The sequence below is a fragment of the Python bivittatus genome, unplaced genomic scaffold (assembly GCF_059951505.1).
Source record: "Python bivittatus isolate LINGU-HERP-01145 unplaced genomic scaffold, Pbiv_v1 ctg000360_np1212, whole genome shotgun sequence".
Taxonomy (NCBI): domain Eukaryota; kingdom Metazoa; phylum Chordata; class Lepidosauria; order Squamata; family Pythonidae; genus Python; species Python bivittatus.
The window spans coordinates 467948-491732 of record NW_028277069.1 but is presented as its reverse complement, the minus strand read 5'-3'; the positions used below and the strand labels follow the sequence as shown (position 1 = coordinate 491732).

General features: G+C 40.6%; 1 protein-coding gene and 1 pseudogene across 1 annotated transcript; both read left to right on the top strand.

Annotated features, from left to right (window-relative positions):
- Positions 1-4361: 4361 nt before the first annotated feature.
- On the top strand, positions 4362-11742 carry LOC148215381 (vomeronasal type-2 receptor 26-like). The gene is made up of 4 exons (XM_088143651.1): positions 4362-4561; positions 5179-5470; positions 8604-8730; positions 10844-11742. The coding sequence occupies exons 1-4, from the start codon at positions 4362-4364 to the stop codon at positions 11740-11742; spliced, it is 1518 nt and encodes a 505-aa protein (XP_087999777.1).
- A 3332-nt stretch (positions 11743-15074) lies between these two features.
- Positions 15075-21516, top strand: LOC103049770 (vomeronasal type-2 receptor 26-like; annotated as a pseudogene).
- Positions 21517-23785: the final 2269 nt, after the last annotated feature.

Genomic DNA, 23785 nt, shown 5'->3' with positions numbered 1-23785 from the left:
ACTGAGTTGTTGCACGACCTACTCTACCGGGGCGTCCTGGTCTACCTGGACGACATCCTCATCTACACCAAAACCCTGGCGGAGCACTTGAGCCTGGTGCGCACGGTGCTCCAGAGACTGCTGAAGGCGCAGCTGTACGCGAAGCTATCAAAATGTGAGTTTCATCGGGAGCAGCTGGACTACCTCGGCTACCGGATATCCAGTCAGGGAATTGAGATGGACCCGGCGAAAGTAAAAGATGTTCTGGGCTGGGAAGCGCCGCAAACCCGGAGGCAACTTCAAAGCTTCTTGGGGTTTGCGAACTTCTACAGACAGTTCATCCTGAACTTCGCCCAAATCGCCCTTCCCCTGACAGACTTACTAAAAACCAAGGGCAGCAGAAAGCCCCCCAAGCCCAGCATGGCACTCGCGTGAACTGCGGAATGCCAGGGGGCATTTGAGGAGCTAAAACTGCGGTTCACAGCGGAGCTGATCCTGCGCCATCCCAACCCAGATCAGCGGTTTATCATACAAGTAGATGCGTCAGACGTGGCAACGGGGGCAGTCCTGCTCCAGCCCAGCCCGGAGGGGGCCATCCACCCATGCGCCTACGCCTCCCGCAAATTCACGGAGACAGAGAGAAGGTGGATGGTGTGGGAGAAAGAGGCGTACATGGTCAAGTGGGCGCTAGCCACGTGGAGGCATCTATTGGAGGGGGCAGCCAAACCATTCGAGGTGTGGACGGACCACAAGAACCTCGAGGCCCTGAAGGCCCTGCGTAAGCTATCCCCCAAACAGGCGCGGTGGTCCCAATACTTCGGGAGGTTCAGGTTCACCCTAAAACACATCCCCGGGAAGCGCAACTTCCTAGCAGACGGGTTGTCTCGCATGCTCCAGCACGCCAGCCTACGAGAGGAGATCATGGACTCCATCATCCCTGCCAGCAGGCTGGCTGCAAAGGCGGTGACCCGGAGCCAGACCAAGGGGGAGCGATGGGACGCGGCGCCTGAGGTAAAGCAAGGGTTTGCGGAGGGGGCGGAGCGGGATGCTTGGCTCAAGCAAAACTGAGAAGTGCTAACCAGCCAAGAGGGTTTGTGGTGGCATGAAGGGAAGTTGTACATGCCTGAGGGGTGCCGACGGGGGGTCATGGAAAGAGCCCACGACAGCCGGAACACGGGGCATTACGGCTTCGTGAAGACGCTCCACTTAATTCAGTGGCAGTTCTGGTGGCCAACACTTCAGAAGGACGTGGAGGCATACTCGGGGGGTTGCCCGGTGTGTGCGACAGCGAAAGGGGCCAAAGGCAAGCCTAGGGGGTTACTCCAGTCGGTAGCAGACCCCGACGGCCCATGGCAAGAGATCGCCATAGACTTCATAGTAGAGCTCCCGGAGAGTAAGGGGAAGACCGCCATTTGGGTGGTTATGGACTTATTCTCCAAACAAGCGCACTTTGTAGCATGCTGGCGAGTCCCCATGGCAGAGAGGTTGGCAAGGCTGTTCATGCAGCATGTTTACCGGCTGCACGGCATGCCCCGGCGGGTCGTCAGCGATCGGGGCGGCAACTTCATCGCGCGGTTCTGTAGGGAGTTCCTGAAGCGGGTGGGGACGAAGCAAGCCCTTTCCTCCGTGGTGCACCCGCAGACGGACGGAGCCACGGAACGCCTGAACGGGGGGCTCGAACAGTACCTGCGCTGCTACATGGGACACCAACAGGACGATTGGGTGGAGCTACTGCCATTCGCGGAAGTAGCATACAATAACGCCGTCCACAAAAGTACCGGCTTTTCTCCATTCAAAGTAGCCACTGGGAGAGACTTCGTCCCCATGCCAGAGTTGCCTCAGCCAGAATCCCAAATCAACTCCCTGGACGCCTGGTTCGCCCAAATCGATGCCACCCAGGGAGCGGCGCATGCGGCATTGCAAAGAGCCAAAGCCGACTACAAAAAACACGCGGACCGCAAGAGACTCCCCGAGGGGCAGTGGAAAGTGGGGGACCAGGTGTATTTGTCAACCAAAAACCTAAAGACACACCAGACATCGAAGAAACTCTGCCCGAGGTTTGTGGGGCCGTTCCCCATTGCAGAGGTCATCAATCCAGTAACCGTCAGGCTGACGCTCCCGAAAAGCCTCGGGAAGATCCACCCGGTGTTCCACTGCAGCCTACTAAAGCTGCACCAGCCGGGGAACGCCTGGCACAAGGCAGAGGGGGTGCCACCACCCATCATGGTCGGTGGGGAGCAGCATTTCAAGATCAACCAGATACTGGATGCCAGGAGGCACAAGGGGCAGGTCCAGCTCCTAGTGCAATGGAAACATTTTCCCAAGTCCCACAGCGAATGGGTAAGCAAAACCCACATAAGAGCGCCGGACCTAGTGCGGGACTTTTACAACAAATACCCTGGGAAACCGAAATAAAGTCAGGGGGGGATTTGTTTTCAGGGGGCGGTATGTCAGGTTCAGTCAGCACAGGGCTTCGGGGAAGCTCGCAGCCAGACCACGCGAACTCCACCGGCGGCAGCTAGCGAGGGAAAGAGGAACTGAAAGCGCTGCTAATTAATGGGCCACCTGCGCCCAGCCAAACAGGAAAACGGCAGCGGAAGTTTTAACTCTACACTGATAACGGTGTGAGCCAACAATGAACGGGGCCGCAGGCAGCGAAACAAGATCGCCGTGCAACGCAGAACCCTCGGGCTTGCACGTAACGGGGGGTACCAACCCAAGCCAGGGGGGGACTGTCAATCAAGGACAATGGACCCTGACCGAACCTGCCATCATGGACAATTAAGAGGGATTATTGGGGGGCCGATAATCCGCAGTGGTAACGTGATCGCGGGGTGGAAAAAGCGCAGGAAGGGGGGAATATAATGAGTGATGCAATTGTACCAAGCCAGTCCTGGCTTTGCTTGTGACTGCTACGTTACGCATGAGTAAACCTCTTTTGTGAACCACACGTGTCACGGGAGTTTCTCTGTCGAACGGGGCAAACCTTACACATTGATTGCCACTGTAAATGAGTCCATCAATCTTTCTGCTGGTCATCGTCTTTCTCTCTTTCCTTCCACCTTTCCAAGCATTAGAGCCTTTTCCAGAGAGCTGGTTTTTCACATAAGGTGTCCAAAGTTGGATAATTTGAGCTTGGTCATTTGTGCTTCGAGTAAGAACTCTTGGTTGAATTGTTTGAAGATCCATTGGTTTGTATTCTTGGCTCTCTACAGTATTCTCAGGAATCTTCTCCAACACCAGTGTTCAAAGGACTCAATACTGTTCCTGTCCTGCTTCTTTGAAGTCCAACTTTCACTTCCATAGAGTGTCAAAGGGAATACCATGGTTTTCCTGATTCTGATCTTTGTACATATAGACACATCACACCATTTGAATATCTTTTCCAAGGCCAATCATGGCTGCTCTACCAAGTGTTAGTCTGTGGCATATTTCTTGACTGCTTCTTCCTTTAGTGTTGACGGTTGATCTCAAAACTCAGAAGTTATCCATTTAACTTTATTTCAATGAACCAGTGAAGAAAAACTGCTTGTTTTCCCTATCACTGGAGGATATCTGGAACTTCTTTAAATGATGCCCATGGAACCATAAAATTAAAGATAGATTAGATAGATAGATAGATAGATAGATAGATAGATAGATAGATAGATAGATAGATTAAAAAAAAGTCGAAGTGGCACAGACATGAGTTCCGGGGGGGGGGGGAATTCCCCTTTACTTATTATAAAAACTACATACAAGATAAACATAAAAAAAATATTTTACTTTGCTTTTTCAAACATCCCTGTCTCCTCTAATGTTCTTAACAAGTATTTCTTCTTTTTCCCTTTGAGGATCAATGATTTTCTATTACAACTTTCTCTTTTAGCTAGTTTCTAAAGGATTCTCAAACCAAGACCTGCTAATCTATACCAGAAAGTAGATGTTTCAGCATTTCCCCAGACATTTTACAGGGAATCAGAGTTCCCTGCTTCATTGATCAAATTAAACATTGGTCCTGATTTCTAGAATTAAGGCAATTTTGTCATCTCAACCTTCCCAGTTGTATTTTTCCAGGTATTTTCAAAACCAGTTAATTGTCACTTATTATGTCACTCAAAATAGAGAAAGATGTTGATCAGATATATCAAGAAAAATTGCCCTGTTGCCAATGGTTTAATGATAATTATGTCCCTTACGAATGATTGAAATCACTCTATTATTTTAGTAAGCCAAAACATCAAAGGTTCTGTGCAGAAGGGAATCAATGTAAAATTTCTAGAGGCACAGAAAGGCAGGAAGGGGGAATGCTGACTCAGTGAGGTTCATTTCCCTCCTGTCCAGTCTGCCAGAACCTATCTTTGAATGATAGACCCAGAGCTTTTCTCCATAAGCAGAGAGTCATGCTATCACTTGTCCTGGTGTTCCTGGTGAACAAAAGAGCTCCTCTGAGCTGTCTTGCAATTGATGCCTTCCCTGTCCCTCATGAGTGGTACCAGCCAGGTGACCTTGTCATTGGTGGAATGGTGTCTCACATTGGTTACCAGGTTAATAATATTCCATTTAAGGACAATCCTTCTCAAAAACCTTATGACTTACCACAGTAAGTATTTTATTTCCTTCCCATGCATTTTCTTATCTTAGCCAGAATCCCTAAAATTGCTTATATGACTAAAAGCTTTATGAGCAGAAATGCAGGTTTTGTATATAATCTTAGCCTTCTTTGTGTTTCACATCTACATGGTTGTAAGAGAAGAAATCATTTTCTTTACATTATGTTAAAGTTTTTCAAATGAAATGTATGAAACTATAGTGTAATAAATCTTTTGAAGAACATTTTCTGAACTTAAAGCAAATTTTTACAAAAGTTCTGTGTTGTCACTCCTCACAAAACAAACACATATCAAATGAGTGATACTTGCTTAATTTGTTCATATTCTATTTTGTGCTAAATTGATAGAAAATAAATGTGGTAGCTTGAAAAAAAACTACTTTTATTTGTTGTAGTACATATTTTTTTTCAAATCATGGAAATACTTAATAAAAAGTATATTTGAACTCTGTACAAATTATCAAGTATTTTAGAAAAGCTATCATATTCCTATGTCCATAAGAGACTAAAATGTTTGTTATTCTCATAAAAATGATGCCACATTACAAGAATTAATGTAGAAAAAAGTAAAATTACTTTTTCAATGGGTGTATTTAACCAACTGGCAGGATAATCCCAAAATTCTACCAGCACGTCCTTGCCTTGGCCTTTGGTGTGAAGGAGATCAATGAGGACCCCCAGATCTTACCTAACATCACTCTCGGGTTCCACATCTATGACAGTTACTATAGTCCAAGGATGACCTATCGCACCACTCTGGACCTGCTCTTCAAATCCAAGGAATTTGTCCCAAACTACAAATGTGACAGTCAGAAAAATCTCATGGCCATCATTGGAGCACTTTTGTCTGATACTTCATCCTATATGGCAGAAAGTATAAATGTCTATAAGATTCCACAGGTAATTTGGGCAAGGGGGTGAGAGAAATGTTGACTTCTTTTGTAATTAATATCAGATATTAGTATTTTGCCATGCCTTTCTGTGGGACTTCAATTTTATCCACTTTGCTTTCCCTTCTGAAAATCTTTCCACAACTCAATAAATTGGCTAAGGTAATCCAATTAAAAAAATAAAAATAATTTATTAGATCAGAAAATTAACTTAAAACATAAATTACAGAACAACAAACTTAATCTTATTTGAAGGGGTCAGCTGACTTCATGTTTTGACTGCCACCTGACAATACGTGGTAAGTCTCCTTGGTTAGTGTCTGATAATAATTTAGTATGAAACTCAAGTGTTTTGCTTGGGAATTTTTGGAGGATTGGTGCTATGGTTCTTTTGGAGATCTGTAAATATTTGCAATAAAGGAAGACATGCTTGAATGTTTCTATTTCTCCAGAATTTCATGGAGATAGTCTTTTAAGGATAGGTATTTTATTATATCAACCATAGAAAAGGACAGAAGGTAATCCAAAATGTCTAGCTCTGAAAAATTATTTTCTTAGGCTGGGAAGAGTTAAGATGCTCAGATAGTTAGCGGGTTTCCAAGTACTCATAGTGATTACCATTCTGGAACTCTATATTAGGAAGCTTATTTTGGCTTGTAATCCAGTTATACTCCACTGGTGAAAAAAATATTTTACCTTTAGGTTTTAGTTGTTTGTATTGTTCATCAGAACTGCCATAACGTAGTAGAATTGGAAAAGTTTTCAGTGTAGAAACACCTACAATCAGTTTCCATCCAGCAGTCATTTTTACATACATGTTCCCCTGATCCTCAGGAATAATGACACCACTACTCCTTCTTCTCCTTCTCCTTCTCCTTCTCCTTCTCCTTCTCCTTCTCCTTCTCCTTCTCCTTCTCCTTCTCCTTCTCCTTCTCCTTCTCCTTCTCCTTCTCCTTCTAGTTGACTTATGGCTCTTTTCCTCAAGAAGAGTTTCAGACTACTAGGTTATCTTCACTTTATTGCATGGTCCCAAATGAGGACCATCAGTACCCTGCAGTTATACGACTTCTTCTCCATTTTCAGTGGATGTGGATTGGAGTATTTGTTTCTGATAATGATAAGGGAGAATATTTTTTTCAGAAACTGCCACCATTGCTTTCCCAGAATGGCATCTGTTTAGCTTTCACACAAATAATTCCACGACGTCCCAACTTGGAAGACTTGTCAGAATTGCTGGATTCAATATCAATTATTTCTAATAAATTGATAGATCAGAAAGCAAATGCTTTTCTTGTCTATGGGGAATCATTCACCATTGTGTGGCTCAGAATTGTCATGTTTCTATGTGATCCTGAAAACAAAGAGAGTGCATCTTTTGGAAAGGTTTGGATCCTGATGAACCCAATTGATTTGATTCTTACAGGAAGTCAAAGGGGTTGGGATCTCCAGTTGTTCCATGGGTCTCTTTCCTTTACAGTTCATTCAAGAGAGATTCAAGGGTTCAGAGAATTTCTTCAAGTCATCAAACCTTCAATGCACAAAGATGGATTTATTCAAGACATTTGGGAACAATTGTTTGACTGTTCATTTCCAAATGCAGAGTCACCCTCAATGGCCAATGACACTTGCAATGGAGAAGAGAATTTGGAGAACCTGCCTGGGTCTCTGTTTGAGTTGCAGATGACTGGCCAAAGCTACAGTATTTACAATGCTGTTTATGCGGTGGCACATTCTTTGCAGGAGATAGTGAGATCAAGATCCAAACAGAGAGAAATTGAAAGGTTTGAATTTCCAGATCTGCAGCCTTGGCAGGTAATCTTTCCCAATTCGAACCTATCTTTTGTTTCAATGAATAGTCATTCTCATCTACATCTGAACAGGGTTTTTTTGCCCTGGCCTATCACCACATATCAATATAGATATTGAAGCAACAAAGTTAGTAGCTTAAAAAGTCTTGAGAAGTTATAGAATAAGAGGATGAAAATGAACTCTGCCTTTGCAAATTTCAGTCCAGTCAATGAGAGTTTTGTATCACCCCTGGTTCAATAAATAATCATTTCATCTCCACCTAGAATTTTCCTATCTTGTTAATTAATCCAGCCTGGTTCTCAGAAGAATTCAGTGGTGATGTGTCTGAAGGCAGTCTTTTTTTGCTTTATGCCCAACACACTTTTACGAAATGTGAGCATTTTTATACTTATGGTAAACTTCCAGGAGAATTGCTGAGCTTGGTGCATTAAAGTACTTGTAATCATTAATTAGTAAAATAAGAGTGTGTTCTAGATTCTTAATAGTTCTTTCTGAGTTGACATTTTCTTCTGCCTTATTTCAAGCCAGGAACTGTTCTTTGGTATCTTGTAAAACAGTAGTAAAAGAAAGGGAAGCATTAATACTTTGATCCCTGATGCTTTTTGACTCCTGTTACAAATAGCTCCACAAGTTTCTTCAAGGGATTTCTTTTAACAACTCAGCTGGAGAAAGAGTCTTCTTTAAAGACAAAAAAGAAGGTCACGGTGGCTTTGACATCATCAATTTGATCACTTTTCCAAACAGATCCTTTCAGAGACTTAAAGTTGGAAATTTAGATCCCAGTGCTCCAAAAGGGAAAGAATTGCTTATTGATGAAAACTTGATTGTCTGGCACCCAGCTTTTAACCAGGTAGGGACTCACTGAATGGAATATCTCTTGATCCAATAGGATCCCATGAAGATGTCTTTGTCTGTTAAACCATATTGAACATAGTCTCTTTAGAAATATAATTTCTGTTTTTGAAAGAAAAAATTTGTATATTCCATACAAATGTTGTCCATGAGCAAGCAGATACCAGACTGACAAAATGACATTACAATATAAAAGCCAGGTTTCCGTATTTGAGTTGCAATTCTATTTGAAATCACAGGAGTCACATTGTTTCCATAACATTGTCATAATGCACATTGATTTACTCACCCATCCTTTCTTCAAGCAGTCCCTTTTGCACATCCATGTAATTTGAACTTCTTTTTAATGTATAGTATAAATCCAAATGGATAAAATTCATTATCCCTTTGGCAAGTCAATAATTATTTCCCCCAAGAAAGGAGAAAAATTAGAAACTATTTTACAAATCCCTCTTTGCAAAACCTTCACTGTTTATGAACAGGTCCTTCCACTTTCTCTGTGTAATGACCACTGTTCCCCCGGATCCTGGAAAAGAAGTGTTGAAGGAAAACAATTCTGTTGCTATGACTGTGTTCCATGCCCAGAAGGGAAGATTTCAAATCAAAATGGTAGGTTAGACATTCCACCAGTTTTTCATTCTACAGACTTAACCAAACTGTAATACGCTATTTTAGGATGCATATACAGGTAGTCCTTGACTTACAACCACAATAGGCAACAGAAAATTCATTGTTAAGTGGCATGGTCCTTAAGCGAGAGAACACTTGACCGCAGCCAATTTTATGACAATTTGAGGCCACTGTTAAATGAATCATATGGTTCCCAATTGACTTTGCTTGCAGGAAGATGGCTGGGAATGTGTTAAGTGGTGATCATGTGACCCTAGAAACCTGCAGCCATCATAAATACATGCCGGTTGCCAAGCATCTTAATTTTGACTACATGACACTGCAACAGTTGTAAGTGCAAGGACTGGTCATGACTTTTTTCAGTGTGATTGTAACTCTGAACAATTGCAGAATGAATGGTCATAAGTTCATGACTATCTGTAATGAGTTGTTTTACTAGTCCTAGGTTAGACATTCTACCAGTTTTTCATTCTATCGACTTAAACAGTAAGTTATACTAGTTCTTCAGGGAGAATATTTATTTCTATACTTGTGGATCACAATTTATTGTTCAGGAGTCAAAGTTTGCCCATAAGATTCCTGCATTTAGTGTTCCCTATACTGGTGCAAAATATATTAGCATTGACCCATAGATCCTGTCTGATCACATGATCTATCTCTATTTATTGATTTGTCCCATGTTCCACCTCATTTGCATTTGATGTTCGTTTCACTAAGTTTGTTCACTCAGTAAACCAAATATGAATTTTTGTAAACTCAGGATATATTTTTAACAAAAATGTTTATTGGTGTCTCCTACGTTATAACATCATCTTCATAACTTGTGATGATGTTAAGCTCGACTAAGCAATGTCTGACCTAATAAATGTTTGAATGGGAGATTACCAGCCAATTATAACTTGTAGAGCCGATTGGGAATTAAAGAAAATGTGTGCTGGAAAAATATAAGGAAAAAGTACTTTCTTCTTACCAAAAAAAAAAAAAAAACCCCTCAGATTCAGTACTTGTGTTTCTGTTACTGAAGTCTTATATCCATCATCACAATTTTCACATTGGAGTCTACGTGCATTGACTTAACTTAAAACTTCTTTATCTTTTTTTCTTTCTTTCTTTTTGGCCAAAGTTAAAGTATGTTTTGAGGTCCAGTAATCTCCTCTTTTAAAAACAGTATAGAAATAAAGAAAATTGAGTTAAAGTTAAAGTTCTTAAACTTTAAAAAAGAAATAACAGTTTTTACAAATGATAGTGTAACTATGATTATAACTATCATAGTGTAACTATGTGTATGTATCATAGTGTAACTATCATAGTGTAACTTTAATTGGCTCAGGTCAGTTTACATATAAATGAACGCAGAATTTTTTTTTTTACTTGATCTACCATCTTCTGGGCATTATCTTCCATGAAAACCAGAAAGTAAGTGAAAGCAAAGAAGCTTCAGCAGACAAAGGAAGATTTGTAAATCGATCATATATTCTCCCATCAAAGGGACATAGGGTGTGTATTCGTAGAAGCAACTAATGTTCTCCACAGAACACAGAAGCATCAAAAAGGTGAGGATAAAATACAGATTTCAGACTAATATATCCTTCTTATCTTGACAGTAAAATTAGGTGATCGGTTTTTGCTTGTTGGGCCCCACCTGTTTTTTTCCCAAATAAAAAGACTGATGTTTCCTTAGTTTACTCAGTCTTTAGGAAAGAGGAAACATAAAGGAGTTTAAAAGAATTATCTTAGTTTGCACCAAAGAGTCAGTACAACTGCTTCTATTACTAAAGATTTGTATCTATCATCAAAGTTTTATTCTCCATGTTTTGTAAAAATTGGAAAAGTCCAAATTGGCTATACTGTAATAATTCTGAATAATTTAGAAAGGGTTGCATTTCAAAGGATAATTGCCCTTCCCATTGTACTTTCTTTTATGCCAATCCAAAATGGTACAAGTGAGGAAAAAGTACATTTTCATATAAACATTCTCAAACTGGTGTACAGTGGAAAGAAATAAAAAAGAATAAGAGCTGGCACCCACTCAGAAAGTAATTTTCAAAAATATGGAATACATAGATGACAAATTCCTTGGCTTTTCTTCCAGATACGGATGACTGTTTTAAATGCTCAGAAGATCATTATCCAAATAAAGAAAAGAAAGGATGTATCCTTAAACTGGTGGTCTTTTTAACTTTGGAAGAAACATTAGGAATTGGGTTAGCCTCCACTGCTCTTTCTTTCTCCTTCTTGACCTCCTGGCTACTTGGAACTTTTATTAAGCACAGGGATACTCCCATTGTTAAAGCCAACAACCGTGCCCTTACCTACACCCTCCTTGTCTCTCTTCTATTCTGTTTCCTCTCCTCTTTCTTCTTCCTCAGCCAACCTGGCAAAGTGACCTGCCTTTTCCGACAATTGACTTTTGGCATCACCTTCTCAGTGGCCATTTCTAGTGTCCTGGCCAAAACCATAACTGTGGTGGTCGCTTTCATGGCAACTAAACCAGGATCTCCAATGAGGAAATGGGTGGGGAAAAGATTGGCCTTTTCTATTGTCCTTTCCTGCTCTCTCTTCCAAGTCTGTATTTGTACTCTTTGGTTGTCAACATCTCCCCCATTCCCTGAGTTAGACATGCACTCGGAAGCCAAAGAAATGATTTTGCAATGCAATGAGGGGTCAGCATCCTTCTTATACTGTGTCTTGGGCTACATGGGGATCTTGGCCATCGCCAGCTTTATTGTGGCCTTTCTTGCCCGTAAATTGCCTGACAGCTTTAATGAAGCCAAGTTCATCACCTTCAGCATGCTGGCCTTCTGCAGTGTGTGGGTCTCCTTTTTTCCAGCCTATCTGAGCACAAGAGGAAAAGCCATGGTAGCCGTGGAGGTCTTCTCCATCCTGTCCTCCAGCGCTGCATTAGTGGGATGCATCTTTTTGCCAAAATGCTTCATCATTGTTTTCAGGCCTGAGCTCAACCACAGGGAGCAACTAACAAAGAGAAATTAGTACATCATGTGGCCTTTCATGCTATGAGAATTGCTGAAAAAATCATAGAATGTTTTCTGTTTACGGGAAGCATATAGAAGTTGTTATTTCTGTCAAAGGAGGATTTATGGAGAATTATTGTTATCATTAATATTTATTACAGTCACCCATTGCAAAAGAAGTGCTCATGCTGCTGCATTTTCAACCAGTTTGCAAGTATCTTTGACCTAAGCCTTTCTCCATTTCAACCCACCAAGTTAAAAAGACTTGGAGAATCTAGCTTTCTTGGTTACTGTTAGGAGATTTGATACAGTATATTCTCTCAAAGGATGTCCAGTGTTTGCAGCTGCCACTTTCATGGCTTTTATACTTTGCATTCATAAATCGCTGGATAAGTATAGTAAAAAGGTAATTAACATTTTATGGACATGTGTTTAACACGTTATCATTGTCAGATCCAGCCTAGGACAGCCAGTGCCACCACTAGTCAATTTCACCCCCTCAGGCATAGGCAGTCAGGGAAGGGAAACAAGGCAAACTGCAAGCTAATTGCCGGGCAATGCGTATTTCAATTCTTCAGGAATACAGCGATCTGGAGGCAATCAGCGATCAGTTGGAACCCGACTTAAGAAACCCCATTTCATCTGCATGAGAAAAGCCCCACGAGCACATTGACAACGCAGACAAACGATGACGATCATGAGGACAATGAAACCTGACTGAATCTGCCATTACAGAGAGGGGAGGGGGATCACGACAAGCAGAGGGGTGACCCGGGACAAGGGCAGGGGCGGGACCCAGGGGTATTACGGGTCAAGGGGGACCCTATAAAACACTAAGAAATGCACCAAGCCAAACCTGGCTTTGTCTGTAACCGCTACGCATTACGCCTGAGTAAACTAGCTTTCATTCAAGTCCATGTCTCGCGAGGGTTATTTCCAGTGCCGAATGCAGCGAACCTTACAATCATAGGGTATCAGTGTTGGATTGGTTAGGGTTCTTTGAAATGTAAAATTTACACAGCTTCTGAAACCTGTAGATATAAATGTATTGTAAAGAAGGTTTCATGCTGAGTCATAACCATTCACTTCTGTCTGTCATTCTATTTCTCCTGTAACCTATTATCAGTTTTTAATCATATTGAAAATTTAGTGAAATGAAATGAAATGTATCCTTCCTTCTGCCTCATCCTTTATTAGAAGTGTATGTTGGCCAATGACCATAATAAAGATGGATTTCATTTGGTTTGATGTTAGAGTTGTGGGATTTGGCCCAAATCATAATAAAATATATACAATCCTCTCTTATACAGAGTATGTCCACTAAGATGAAATTACCTAGGGAAAAAATTGTGAGTGTTCCTCTGGGTGTATATATACCCTGACTGAAGTTTAGTTTTCTCTTTGTGGGAGTGGGCATAGAATCTTTTCTTGGAACAGTGGAGAAACATGGGCCAAGCAGGTATAGGATCCTGTCTATCGGTTCTTCAGAAGAACATCCCTGAAAGCTCAAAAGAACAGAAGGAGTTCAAGGTTGCTGTGATGGGAAAGTGATGAAAGATTGAGTAGGACAATGGGCTGCCATCCCTATGCCAGCCAGTGAGCATGTGCACCCAGATATGCAAGATGAGGGGAAAGGAGAAACTCACACAGATGCAATATTTCACTTCCTTGAAGAGAGGAAAATGCAGACTCTTCTTGTGGACACCACTGGTAAAGAGACTGTTATGTCACACCAATGCAAGGCCAGCTCCATACCTCAAATCATTTGTACAACACTCCGCTGAGCATCAAGAGTCAGAATGCCATGAACAAAAAGGCAGAGATTGCATTGAGTAAATCTTTCTTTCTTTCTTTTTTCTTTTTTTTAAGCTGAATTTGTCTTCCTTCAAGCTCACCTCTCTGTGTAATCATTGCAACAAGCAAAAGTGGATTTAGTTTTATGTAAATGCTTATGCTTCTTGGGATAAGGGAGACCTTTGAAGGAGGCATATAGCAAAACATGAAACCTGAATAAAATCTAATTAAAATCCAATTAACTGCATTCAGGCACCGATATATTACGACTGGTATTAAACTATGGTAAGCACAATGCAACCACAGAGGAAGGAAAAAATATTTGTTGCACCTATTCATCTTTTTCTTTTCATTGGGAAGTGTAATGTTTAAAATAGATTTATCTGTCATGCTCAACCAGTGAAGGAAAATCTCCATGTAAGGCTCAGTTATTTATTTGTTTATTTATTTGTTTGTTTGTTTGCCAATAAATGATGGACCCAAGTTTAAATTAACAGTCCATTTTGAGAGCTCTCTGCATAACTTTGGGGCAGGGGGCTAGCTCCTAATTTAAGCTAAGTTAAAGAGTCATTTCAGTGGGAAGAAAATGAAGGCCTGATTATTATATATGCCTGATCTGTAACCTGGCAATTTCTTTTAGAAACGGGGTTCTGATTAAATATGTAAAGAAGACCAAATTAATCACAACACATGAAGCACCCAGCCTTAGAATCGATAAACCTGATATCAAAGTGGTGGATAGATTTTGCCTTTTAGGAGCTGAAATGCCACCACCTTCTCAACCATCTTCCCTAAAACAATTAAGTAAAGTTCTGAGAGTCTCTTTCCTGATTTAGCCTACGCTAAAAGGCTGATATCCATCTGTTTCTCTATTTGAATGTCTGATCTATCTATCTATCTATCTATCTATCTATCTATCTATCTTCATCATCATCATCATCATCATCATCATCATCTCTCAACTATCCATTTACATATTTAGAGACCCTTTAAACCACTTGACACTTATTATTTCCATGAAGCATGGAAGACTGGAAGTTAGGTGGACCAACTTTCACTCTGGATAAAAAAGTAGAAAGGATAATTTAATCTTCCGGGATTTGGGCAAATCACTATAATCGGTAGTCCTGCTCAAACCTCTGAAGGCTTTACAGAAAGATGTGAAAAATACAAAGCAAGTCTGAAATGAGTTAAAAGATAAACCCAGTTCTGTGGAGATCTGGGATAGTAAGAAGAGAAAAACAATGCTATTCAGCTTCATTTCTTCTGCTTTCTTTTGTTGTTCAGATTTCAGTTTCTTAGTCAGCATTGAAATATACATTTCTCTCCTTGCTGAAGTTGAAATTTAGATAGATTCTTTTCACTCAAGAGGTGCATTTGGACTAGTCCATGTTTGAAATCCAGTGGACGGTCTCAGGTTTTACACGTTGTGCTGCAAATATGTTCTTTCTTCTGATGTTTCCAGTGATCAAAGGGAATCCGCTGAATTGCTTGGTGATGAATCCGTTTCCTGTTGAGCATGAATGGTACCAGCCAGGTGATCTCTCAGTTGGAGCGATGGTTTCTCTGATTGTATATGTTTTCAATGAACACTGGTTTGATGAATATCCATCACATAGATTATTCAAGATTAACAAGTAAGCAAATCTCCATCCTCATCTAATGGGACTTTGCCTCTTCTTGGCGTTTGCAGATCACATCTCTTGTTTGTGTGAAGAAGAAGAGGAGGACCTTATCCACCCTATTTCCTCAGTTTCTGCATTGGTCCTAATGCTATACCAAGTGAGGATGCTGTTCTCCCACTATAAATGATCATTTTACTTTTAAAAGACGTCATGAAACTGTGACGAACAATTTAAAAAGCTGCTTTAGCATTGCTAATGGCTAGATTATGAGGACATTGTTGAAGGTTTCACTTCAGACACAAAGCTCACAGACAACAGGCTATAGAAAGGACATCTGGAATTCATGTGTGTTTTGTATTGATCTCTTCTATCCTCTGATTGCTAATTAGTTTTCATAAGATCTTAAGTTCTTCCTTTCTGTTTGTTCCATAAGCATATACCCACAGGAAAACTCTCTTCTTGGTCTTTTTATCAGTGAATGCTCACATATCATGGAAGGAAAATAGAATGGCTAATTCCCACAACATACTTACAGTTTAGTGTTATGTTTAATTTAGTTTAATTAAATTACTTACAGTTTATTTCCATTTCCAATCACAGGTAAAAAATATTTTTTTATCTGACACTAATTTATTCACTGCAGACTTGCTTTCTCAAAGGCTTTCTTTCTTTCTTTGCAGTATGATCACAAAATTCTACCAACATGTCCTTTCCTTAGAATTTGCTGTAAAGGAGATCAATGGGAATCCACAACTCTTGTCCAATGTCACACTTGGTCTCCATGTATCAGACAGCTACTATGATCCACGAATCACCTATCGAACCACCCTGGACCTGCTTTTCAAATCAAATAGATTTTTCCCCAACTATGAATGTGGTACCCCTAAAAACCTCATAGCTATCCTTGGAGGACTTGGTTCTGATACTTCCTCCCATATTGCAGGCATTATAGATTTCTACAAGATTCCTCAGGTTGGTCTATGGATGGAGAAAATTAACCAAGTCTTCTGTTTATCCTTAAAGCCCAAAGAATGTACATGGGGTTCTGTATTTTATCCCCCATACAGTTGCTAAAAAGAGAACCAGTTTGGTGTAGTGGTTAAGGCATCAGGCTAGATCAGGAGATTGGGAGTTCGAGTCCCACCTTGGGCACAAAGCCAGTGGGATAATCGTGGGCAGGTGACTCTCTCCCAGCCCTAGAAAGAAGAAGGCAATGGCAAACCACTTCTGCAATTTCGCCAAGAAAAATCCAAGGACTTGTCCAGGCAGTCTCCAGGAGTCAATATTGACTCGGAGGCATACACGCATACACATTCTCCAAAACAAGAAGCTAACAAGAAATTTATAGCTAAGACTTAGGGAGAAACTGAAAATCATTCAACCAGCATGAGCAATGATAGATTTGAATCCTACTTTCCTTGTTCCTAATCAAACATCTTCCCTAATTAATTCTCTGAATGAATGAGTACCCCAGTAATTGCATTATCTTCTGATAAACAGTGGAACTGGTAGTACAGGAGCAGTTTTATTGACTTCAACTGTACCCTAAAGACCTACAGAGAAAAGGATAGCATAACTTATCATTTTGACTTTCTTTCAGCTTTCATATGGTTCATATCCTGCAGAAGAGTTTTACACCACTCAGTTGTCATCACTTTACTTTATGGCCCCAAACGAGGCTCCTCTACACACTGGGATTATCCGATTGCTACAACATTTTGGATGGAAGTGGGTTGGGCTTCTTGTTTCTGAGAATGAAAGCGGAGAACAATTTTTGAAGAAACTACAACTTTTGCTTTCAAAGAATGGAATCTGTTCAGCCTTCCTACAACAGGTCCCCAGAATACCTGCCTATGAAGACTTGGATAAATTTACAGGTATATTGTTTACTCTTTATGGACATTACACAGACAGCAAGACAAACACATTTATCATCTATGGAGAATCTCTGTTGCTTGTATGGCTTACAAATGTCATATATTTCCTGGATCCCACGCTGAAAGAAAATACATCATTTCGAAAGGTTTGGATCATGACTAGTCAATTTGATTTTATATTAACAGGAGCTCAAAGGTCTTGGGATCTGCAATTGTTCAATGGGGCCATTTCCTTTCAAATTAAATCAGATGAGGTCCTGGGATTCAGGGAGTTTGTTCAGTCCATAAAAAGTTATTTGAGGCCCAAAGATGGATTTATAAAGGATTTTTGGGAGCAAGCATTTGACTGCTTCTTTCCTAATTCAGGATTGCCAACAATGGACATTGGAAAATGCACTGGGGAGGAGAACCTGGACAGTCTTCCTAGACCTCTCTTTGAAATGGAAATGACTGGTCATAGTTATAGTATCTATAATGGTGTCTACGCTGTGGCTCATTCTTTGCAAGCCTTACTATCAAAGGGACCACATCAGGACAAAAGGATGGTGGGAAAAATGGTTCAAATCACAAATCTCCAGGCTTGGCAGGTAATGTCTCTACACTTTCCTTTCAATGAAGTATTTAGTACAACTTGATCAGGATGGCAACATGGGTTAAGATTTAAGCACTAGATACTGTACGTATGCTTCAGGTAGCTCAGGTGAAAAAATGTTCTTACCCAATTTGTTCACCCAGCCAGATGAATTCAGAGCCACCTCTACTCACTGGTTTCCTCCTAGTATTACCATTTCACCTTCTTCTCTGTCTCCATCCACCCCTTTTTTTTTTCCCAAACAGCTCCACCCATTTCTTCAAGGCATCTCTTTTAACAACTCAGCTGGAGAGAAAGTCTTCTTTAATGACAAAAGGGAAGTTACAGGAGGATTTGATGTTATCAACCTGATCACTTTTCCTAACCGCTCCTTTCAGAGAGTGAAAGTTGGGAGGTTAGATCCTAATGCTGCAAAAGGAGAAGAATTGGTCATTGATGAAAATAGTGTTGTCTGGCACCCAGGTTTCAACCAGGTATGGTCAACAAAATATCATGAATTTTGGGATAGATGGTCTCAGTGGTGACTTTTCAGTGGGCATTCTATAACACTGTATTACTGTTTTGAAAATAATCTGATATATAACTGTACTTGAACATATGTCCTACTTATATTTCCTTTAAAAACAGTTATTCATTCAATTTCCCCCCAAACGTTTCTACTTGCCATGTCACTTTTTATGGCATAAATAGTTAAAGATCTTTTAATGGTTAACCTTGTCCTCATGTCCATAAAACAATGAACTTGGGATCTCCTTCTGAGTTCTCTTTCATGTTGTGGGCAGGTTCTTCCCATTTCTCTGTGTAATGAGCCCTGTTACCCTGGATCTTGGAAGAGAAGGATGGAAGGGAAACAATTCTGCTGCTATGACTGTGTGCCTTGTCCAGAAGAAAAGATTTCAGATAAGATGGGTCAGTTCTGAAGTCCTCCATTTGATCAGGATATGGGCTTAAAAGAAATGTTTCCCTCAGAACTAAGGAACTCCTATGGTGGGCATGTAACTAGAGTAGTGGTAAGGGCCTATTTCCTCAGATGAAGTCCAAGGAACTATGTGAATCTCAATGACAAATGATCTTAATATATATATAAATATCATGTCTACTTGCAGAATTATGGCATTCTGAGAAGGAATTCCTTATGAAATTGGCATTTGTGCCCAACATTTCAGAAGAAGCCTTCTGGAAGCCTTGTTTATAATTCAGAGATGGACATACTCAGTGAGATTACTAAAAATGATAAATTTTGGTCTGAGGTGAGGAAAACATTAGAAAATGAACACGAGGTGGACATCTTCTTTGAATAGCTTATATCTGAGAGGGGTCCTCCTATGTTCAATGCTTTATGCTAACGTACTCTTCCAGAAGTAGAAAATTCAAAGTCTTGTGATGAAAGATACTGGTTTGTTCCCTCACAGTCAGTGCTATCATCTTCTGCTGCTGCTCCTAAATCCCACATTTCCATCTGTCAATTCCATTTTTTTTTAATTCTGCACTTTCAGTGTCCTGTCAAAATTTTGAAATCTGAAGACTCTATTTCTTTTTTAAAATAAATTTTAGAAAAAGTTTTACAAAGAACATAAAAACGTAAGACAACTAATAGAGAAGAAAGAAAGAAAGAAAGAAAGAAAGAAAGAAAGAAAGAAAGAAAGAAAGAAAGAAGGAAGGAAGGAAGGAAGGAAGGAAGGAAGGAAGGAAGGAAGGAAGGAAGGAAGGAAAAAAATGCAGAAAGAGAAAATAGAAAGAAAAGAAAAGAAAAGAAAAGAAAAGAAAAGAAAAGAAAAGAAGAAACTTCTGATTTCTTTTGCAGAAACTATAAGTAGAATTACAAAATTATCTCTTACTTTATGATTACCAAAAAAATATATTTTTTTTCTATTACCCATTTTTTTTTCTAATCTTCTAACCACAAGTGATTAGTGCAATTTTCTCTTTTTCATGCAGAAAGTCTGTATGGGGTTTCCAGTCAGCCATAAATGTAGATATCACTTTTTCTCTGATCAAAGAAGTCAATTTAACCATCCCTGCAAGTTCCATCATCTTTACCAACCATTCTTCCATTGTGCGTAGGGTCAGATCTTTCCACTTTCAAGCATATAATAATCTGGCTGCAGTTGTTATATAAAAAAAACAAAGTTCCATGAATTTTTTCTAGTTGCCTTGTCCTTTAGGAAAGGACAAAAGGAAACTCTCTGGATTCAGATGTCCTTTAATCTTTCAAATCTTTTGAATTAATGTAGCATTTGTGTCCAAAATGTCCCTTTATATTGTTCACATTTCCTGCAAAGATTCAAAGTAACTTTATACATTTTAGACAATTTCTCTGGTGACAAATATCAATGATATATCATTTTATAAAAAGTTCTCTTTAAGGATAAAACGTAATGTAAATTTCAATAATTTCAGCCACATATTTTCCCATGGTTCCATTTGCATATTGTAACAAAAGTTTTTAATCCATTAATCCAGAACAATTAATGTTCTTCTTCTGTCTCATATTTCAAGCAAAGTTTATATGTTTCAGCAATAACATATTCATCATCAGTACATAATGTTGTTTCAATTTCAGTCTTACATTGCTGAAAACCATAAAATCTTTTATCCAGTTTAAACCTTTCCAACAATTGTATGTAGGAAAACCATTGACAAGGATATCCTTCTACTGTCAAATCTTCTCATGATGTTATCTTACAATCCCCTTGAGAAAATTCATCATAGAACTTAACCATTTATGTTTACTTATCATTTCTTGTCTATAAAATGCTTCTCGCAACGAAGGCCACAACAGTCTGCATTTCAATGTCTCACTGTCCTTAAAATCTCAAATCCACTTGAGATTTTGAATGTGGGTTGAATCATAATGTTCATCCCACATTATGATATTGAATAAATGTTATATTCCAGTATAATATTGCAATATGGGGATAGACTTAAGTCAGAATGAGGACCAATTAGAGTAGAATTTGACTTTGTTAGTCAATGACTCAATTTTCTTCTGACTTTTTCATCTAGACATGGAAGATTGTTACAAATGTCCTGAAGATCAGTATCCAAGCAAGGAACAAGATCATTGCATCACCAAGAGAACAACTTTCCTATCTTATGGGGAACCTTTAGGGATCTCTTTGACCTCAGCTGCTGTTGCTTTTGGCTTGATAACAGCCTGGATACTTGGAACTTTTATTAAGTACAAGGATACTCCCCTAGTTAAAGCCAACAACCGGGACCTCACTTACACTCTCCTTGGGTCTCTTTTGCTCTGCTTCCTCTCTTCCTTTTTATTCCTCAGCCAACCTGGGAAAGTCACCTGCCTTCTGCGTCAACCAACTTTTGCCATCATTTTCTCAGTGGCTGTTTCTTGTGTCTTGGCCAAAACCACCACTGTGGTTGTGGCTTTCATGGCCACCAGGCCAGGATCTCAGATGAGGAAATGGGTTGGAAAAAGACTGGCCCTTTTTATTGTTCTTTCCTGCTTTCTTTTCCAAGCCAACATTTGTACTGCATGGTTGGCAACTTTTCCTCCCTTCCCTGACTTAGACATGCACTCCCTTATGGAAAACATGATTTTGCAATGAAATGAAGGCTCCGTCCTCATGTTCTATTGTGTTCTGGGATACCTGGGTTTCTTGGCTATTGCCAGCTTCCTTGTGGCATACCTCGCCCGTAATTTACCTGACAGCTTTAATGAAGCCAAATTTATTACTTTCAGCATGTTGGCCTTCTGCAGTGTGTGGCTGTCCTTTGTGCCGACCTACCTGAGCACTGTAGGGAAAGCCATGGTGGCTGTGGAGATCTTCTCCATCCTGTCCTCCAGCGCTGCCTTACTGGGATGTATCTTCTTCCCCAAATGCTTCATCATTGTGCTGAGGCCAGAACTGAACAACAGGGAGCAATTAATCAAAAGAATTTAAATCATGTCAATATCTTTTTCTGTTCCAATGATATTGTCAAGTTCAGATGAAGAATATGAGTATCCAAGTAATACATGTAGAATTATTTAAATTTAATCAAACTTTAACTATATGCATTGAAACATCATTCTTCATGTACAGATTGTCCATTCTTCTGTATCCAAGAAGCAGAAGTGATTTTAATGAAATTTACTTACATATATGCTCTGAAGAGAAACCAGTGCATAAATATAATTGAAATCAATCCACATTTAGTTTCTGTCTTAGCTCCACCCATTATTTGGAATCCAACCTCCAGCATTTCACTAAGTTACCAAAGCTATAAAACAGAGCACAGAATTAATTGAACTATTTCAGTATTCTCCTTCTCCTTCTCCTTCTTCCAATGATGCCATCAGGTGTATATAAGGAAGGTATTAACAGAGAGGAGAAGACTATAGGGTCAGTCCAGTAGGAAGAACTTCAATAAAAGAAAGTTAAAAAGGGGTTATGCCAAGTTGGTATCTATACACTGCATGTATCTTCTAGGTTGTAGGTTACAGACTTTATTTATTTATTTATTTATTTATTTATTTATTTATTTATTTATCAAATTTATCAAATTTATATAGCTGCCCATCTCATGAAAGAGTGATTCTGGGCAGCACACAATAAAACTATAAAACAGATTTTTAAAAATTCCCCTCTCACCCCTATGGGTGTTACGTGTCTTCCTCAGTCTCGGGTCCTCTACCAGAGCCCTTGGAGTTTGAGGGTTCTGCGCAGTATCTTAGCTGTTCCTAGCACTGCAGTCTTCTGCACAGAGAGCTCTGATATAATTCCTGGGATCTGTTGGAGCCATTCTCCCAGTTTAGGAGTCATGGTCCTGAGTGCTCCTACCACCACTGGGACCACTTTGGCCTTTACTTTCCATATCCTCTCTATTTCCTCCTTCAGGCCCTGGTACTTCTCCAGCTTCTCATGCTCCTTCTTCTTGATGTTGCTGTCACTTGGCACTGCTACATCTATCACTACCACTGTCTTCTGGTCCTTGTCTACTACCATGATGTCTGGTTGATTAGCCAGTACCTGCCTGACCGTCTGGATCTGGAAGTCCCACAGGAACTTAGCTCTGTTATTCTCCACGACCTTCTGTGGAATCTCCCATCTGGACTTGGGGGGGGGGGTCTAGCCCATACGCTGTGCAGATGTTCCTGTACACAATGCCAGCTATTTGGTTGTGTCGTTCAGTGTATGCTGTTCCTGCCTGCATCTTACACCCTTCCACTATGTGTTGGACTGTCTCTGAGGCCTCTTTGCACAATCTCCACCTTGGGTCCTGTCTAGTGTGGTAGACCCTGCTTCTATGGATCTGGTGCTTAGTGCCTGTTCTTGTGCTGCCATGATTAGTGTCTCAGTGCTGTCTTTTAGTCTGGCCCTTTCCAGCCACTGATAGGATTTCCCAATGTCAGCCACCTCAGCTATCTGTCGATGGTACATCCCATGCAGGGGCTTGTCCTGCCATGGTATTTCCTCCGCTTGAACTTCCTCCCATGTCTGCTGCTGCCTCAGGCATTCTGTCAGCAGCAGCCCATCTTTGGGTGCCATCTTACTGATGTACTCCTGGATGCTCTGGGTTTCATCCAGGACAGTGGCTTTGACATTCACCAGACCCTGCCTGCCCTCTTTGCGCCTGGTGTACAATCTCTGAGTGTTGGAGTTGTGGTGGAAACCTCTGTACATTGTGAGAAGCTTCTGGGTCTTCACATCGGCAGCCTCCATGTCTTCCTTTGGCCAGCTCACTATACCGGCAGGGCATCCGATGACTGGCAGGGCATACATGTTGATGGCATGGATCTTGCTCTTCCCATTGAGCTGGCTCTTCAGGACCTGTCTTATCCTTTGGTGGTACTTGGATGTTGCTGTCTTCCTTGCCTCCTCCTCATGGTTCCCATGTGACGGTGGCATGCAAAGGTATTTATAGCTGGTCTCTATGTCTGCTATGTGGCCCACTGGTAGTTCCACTCCATCAGTCTTAACTATCTTCCCTCTCTTTACTATCATCCTGCCACATGTCTTCAATCCGAATGACATCCCAATGTCCTCACTGTAGATCTGTGTCAGGTGGATCAGTAAGTCGATGTCTCGTTCACTCTAAGCATACAGCTTGATGTCATCCATGTAGAGGAGGTGGCTGATGGTGATTCCACTCTTGAACTTGTACCCATATCCAGACCTTGTGATTATCTGGCTGAGGGGGTTCAAGCCTATGCAGAACATCAGTGGGGAT

Coding starts and splice junctions, on each gene's coding strand:
- LOC148215381 (XM_088143651.1), top strand. CDS start 4,362: ATGCTATCACTTGTCCTGGTGTTCCTGGTGAACAAAAGAGCTCCTCTG. Junction 4,562..5,178: donor AAACCTTATGACTTACCACA/GTAAGTATTTTA, acceptor ACCAACTGGCAG/GATAATCCCAAAATTCTACC. Junction 5,471..8,603: donor ATGTCTATAAGATTCCACAG/GTAATTTGGGCA, acceptor GTTTATGAACAG/GTCCTTCCACTTTCTCTGTG.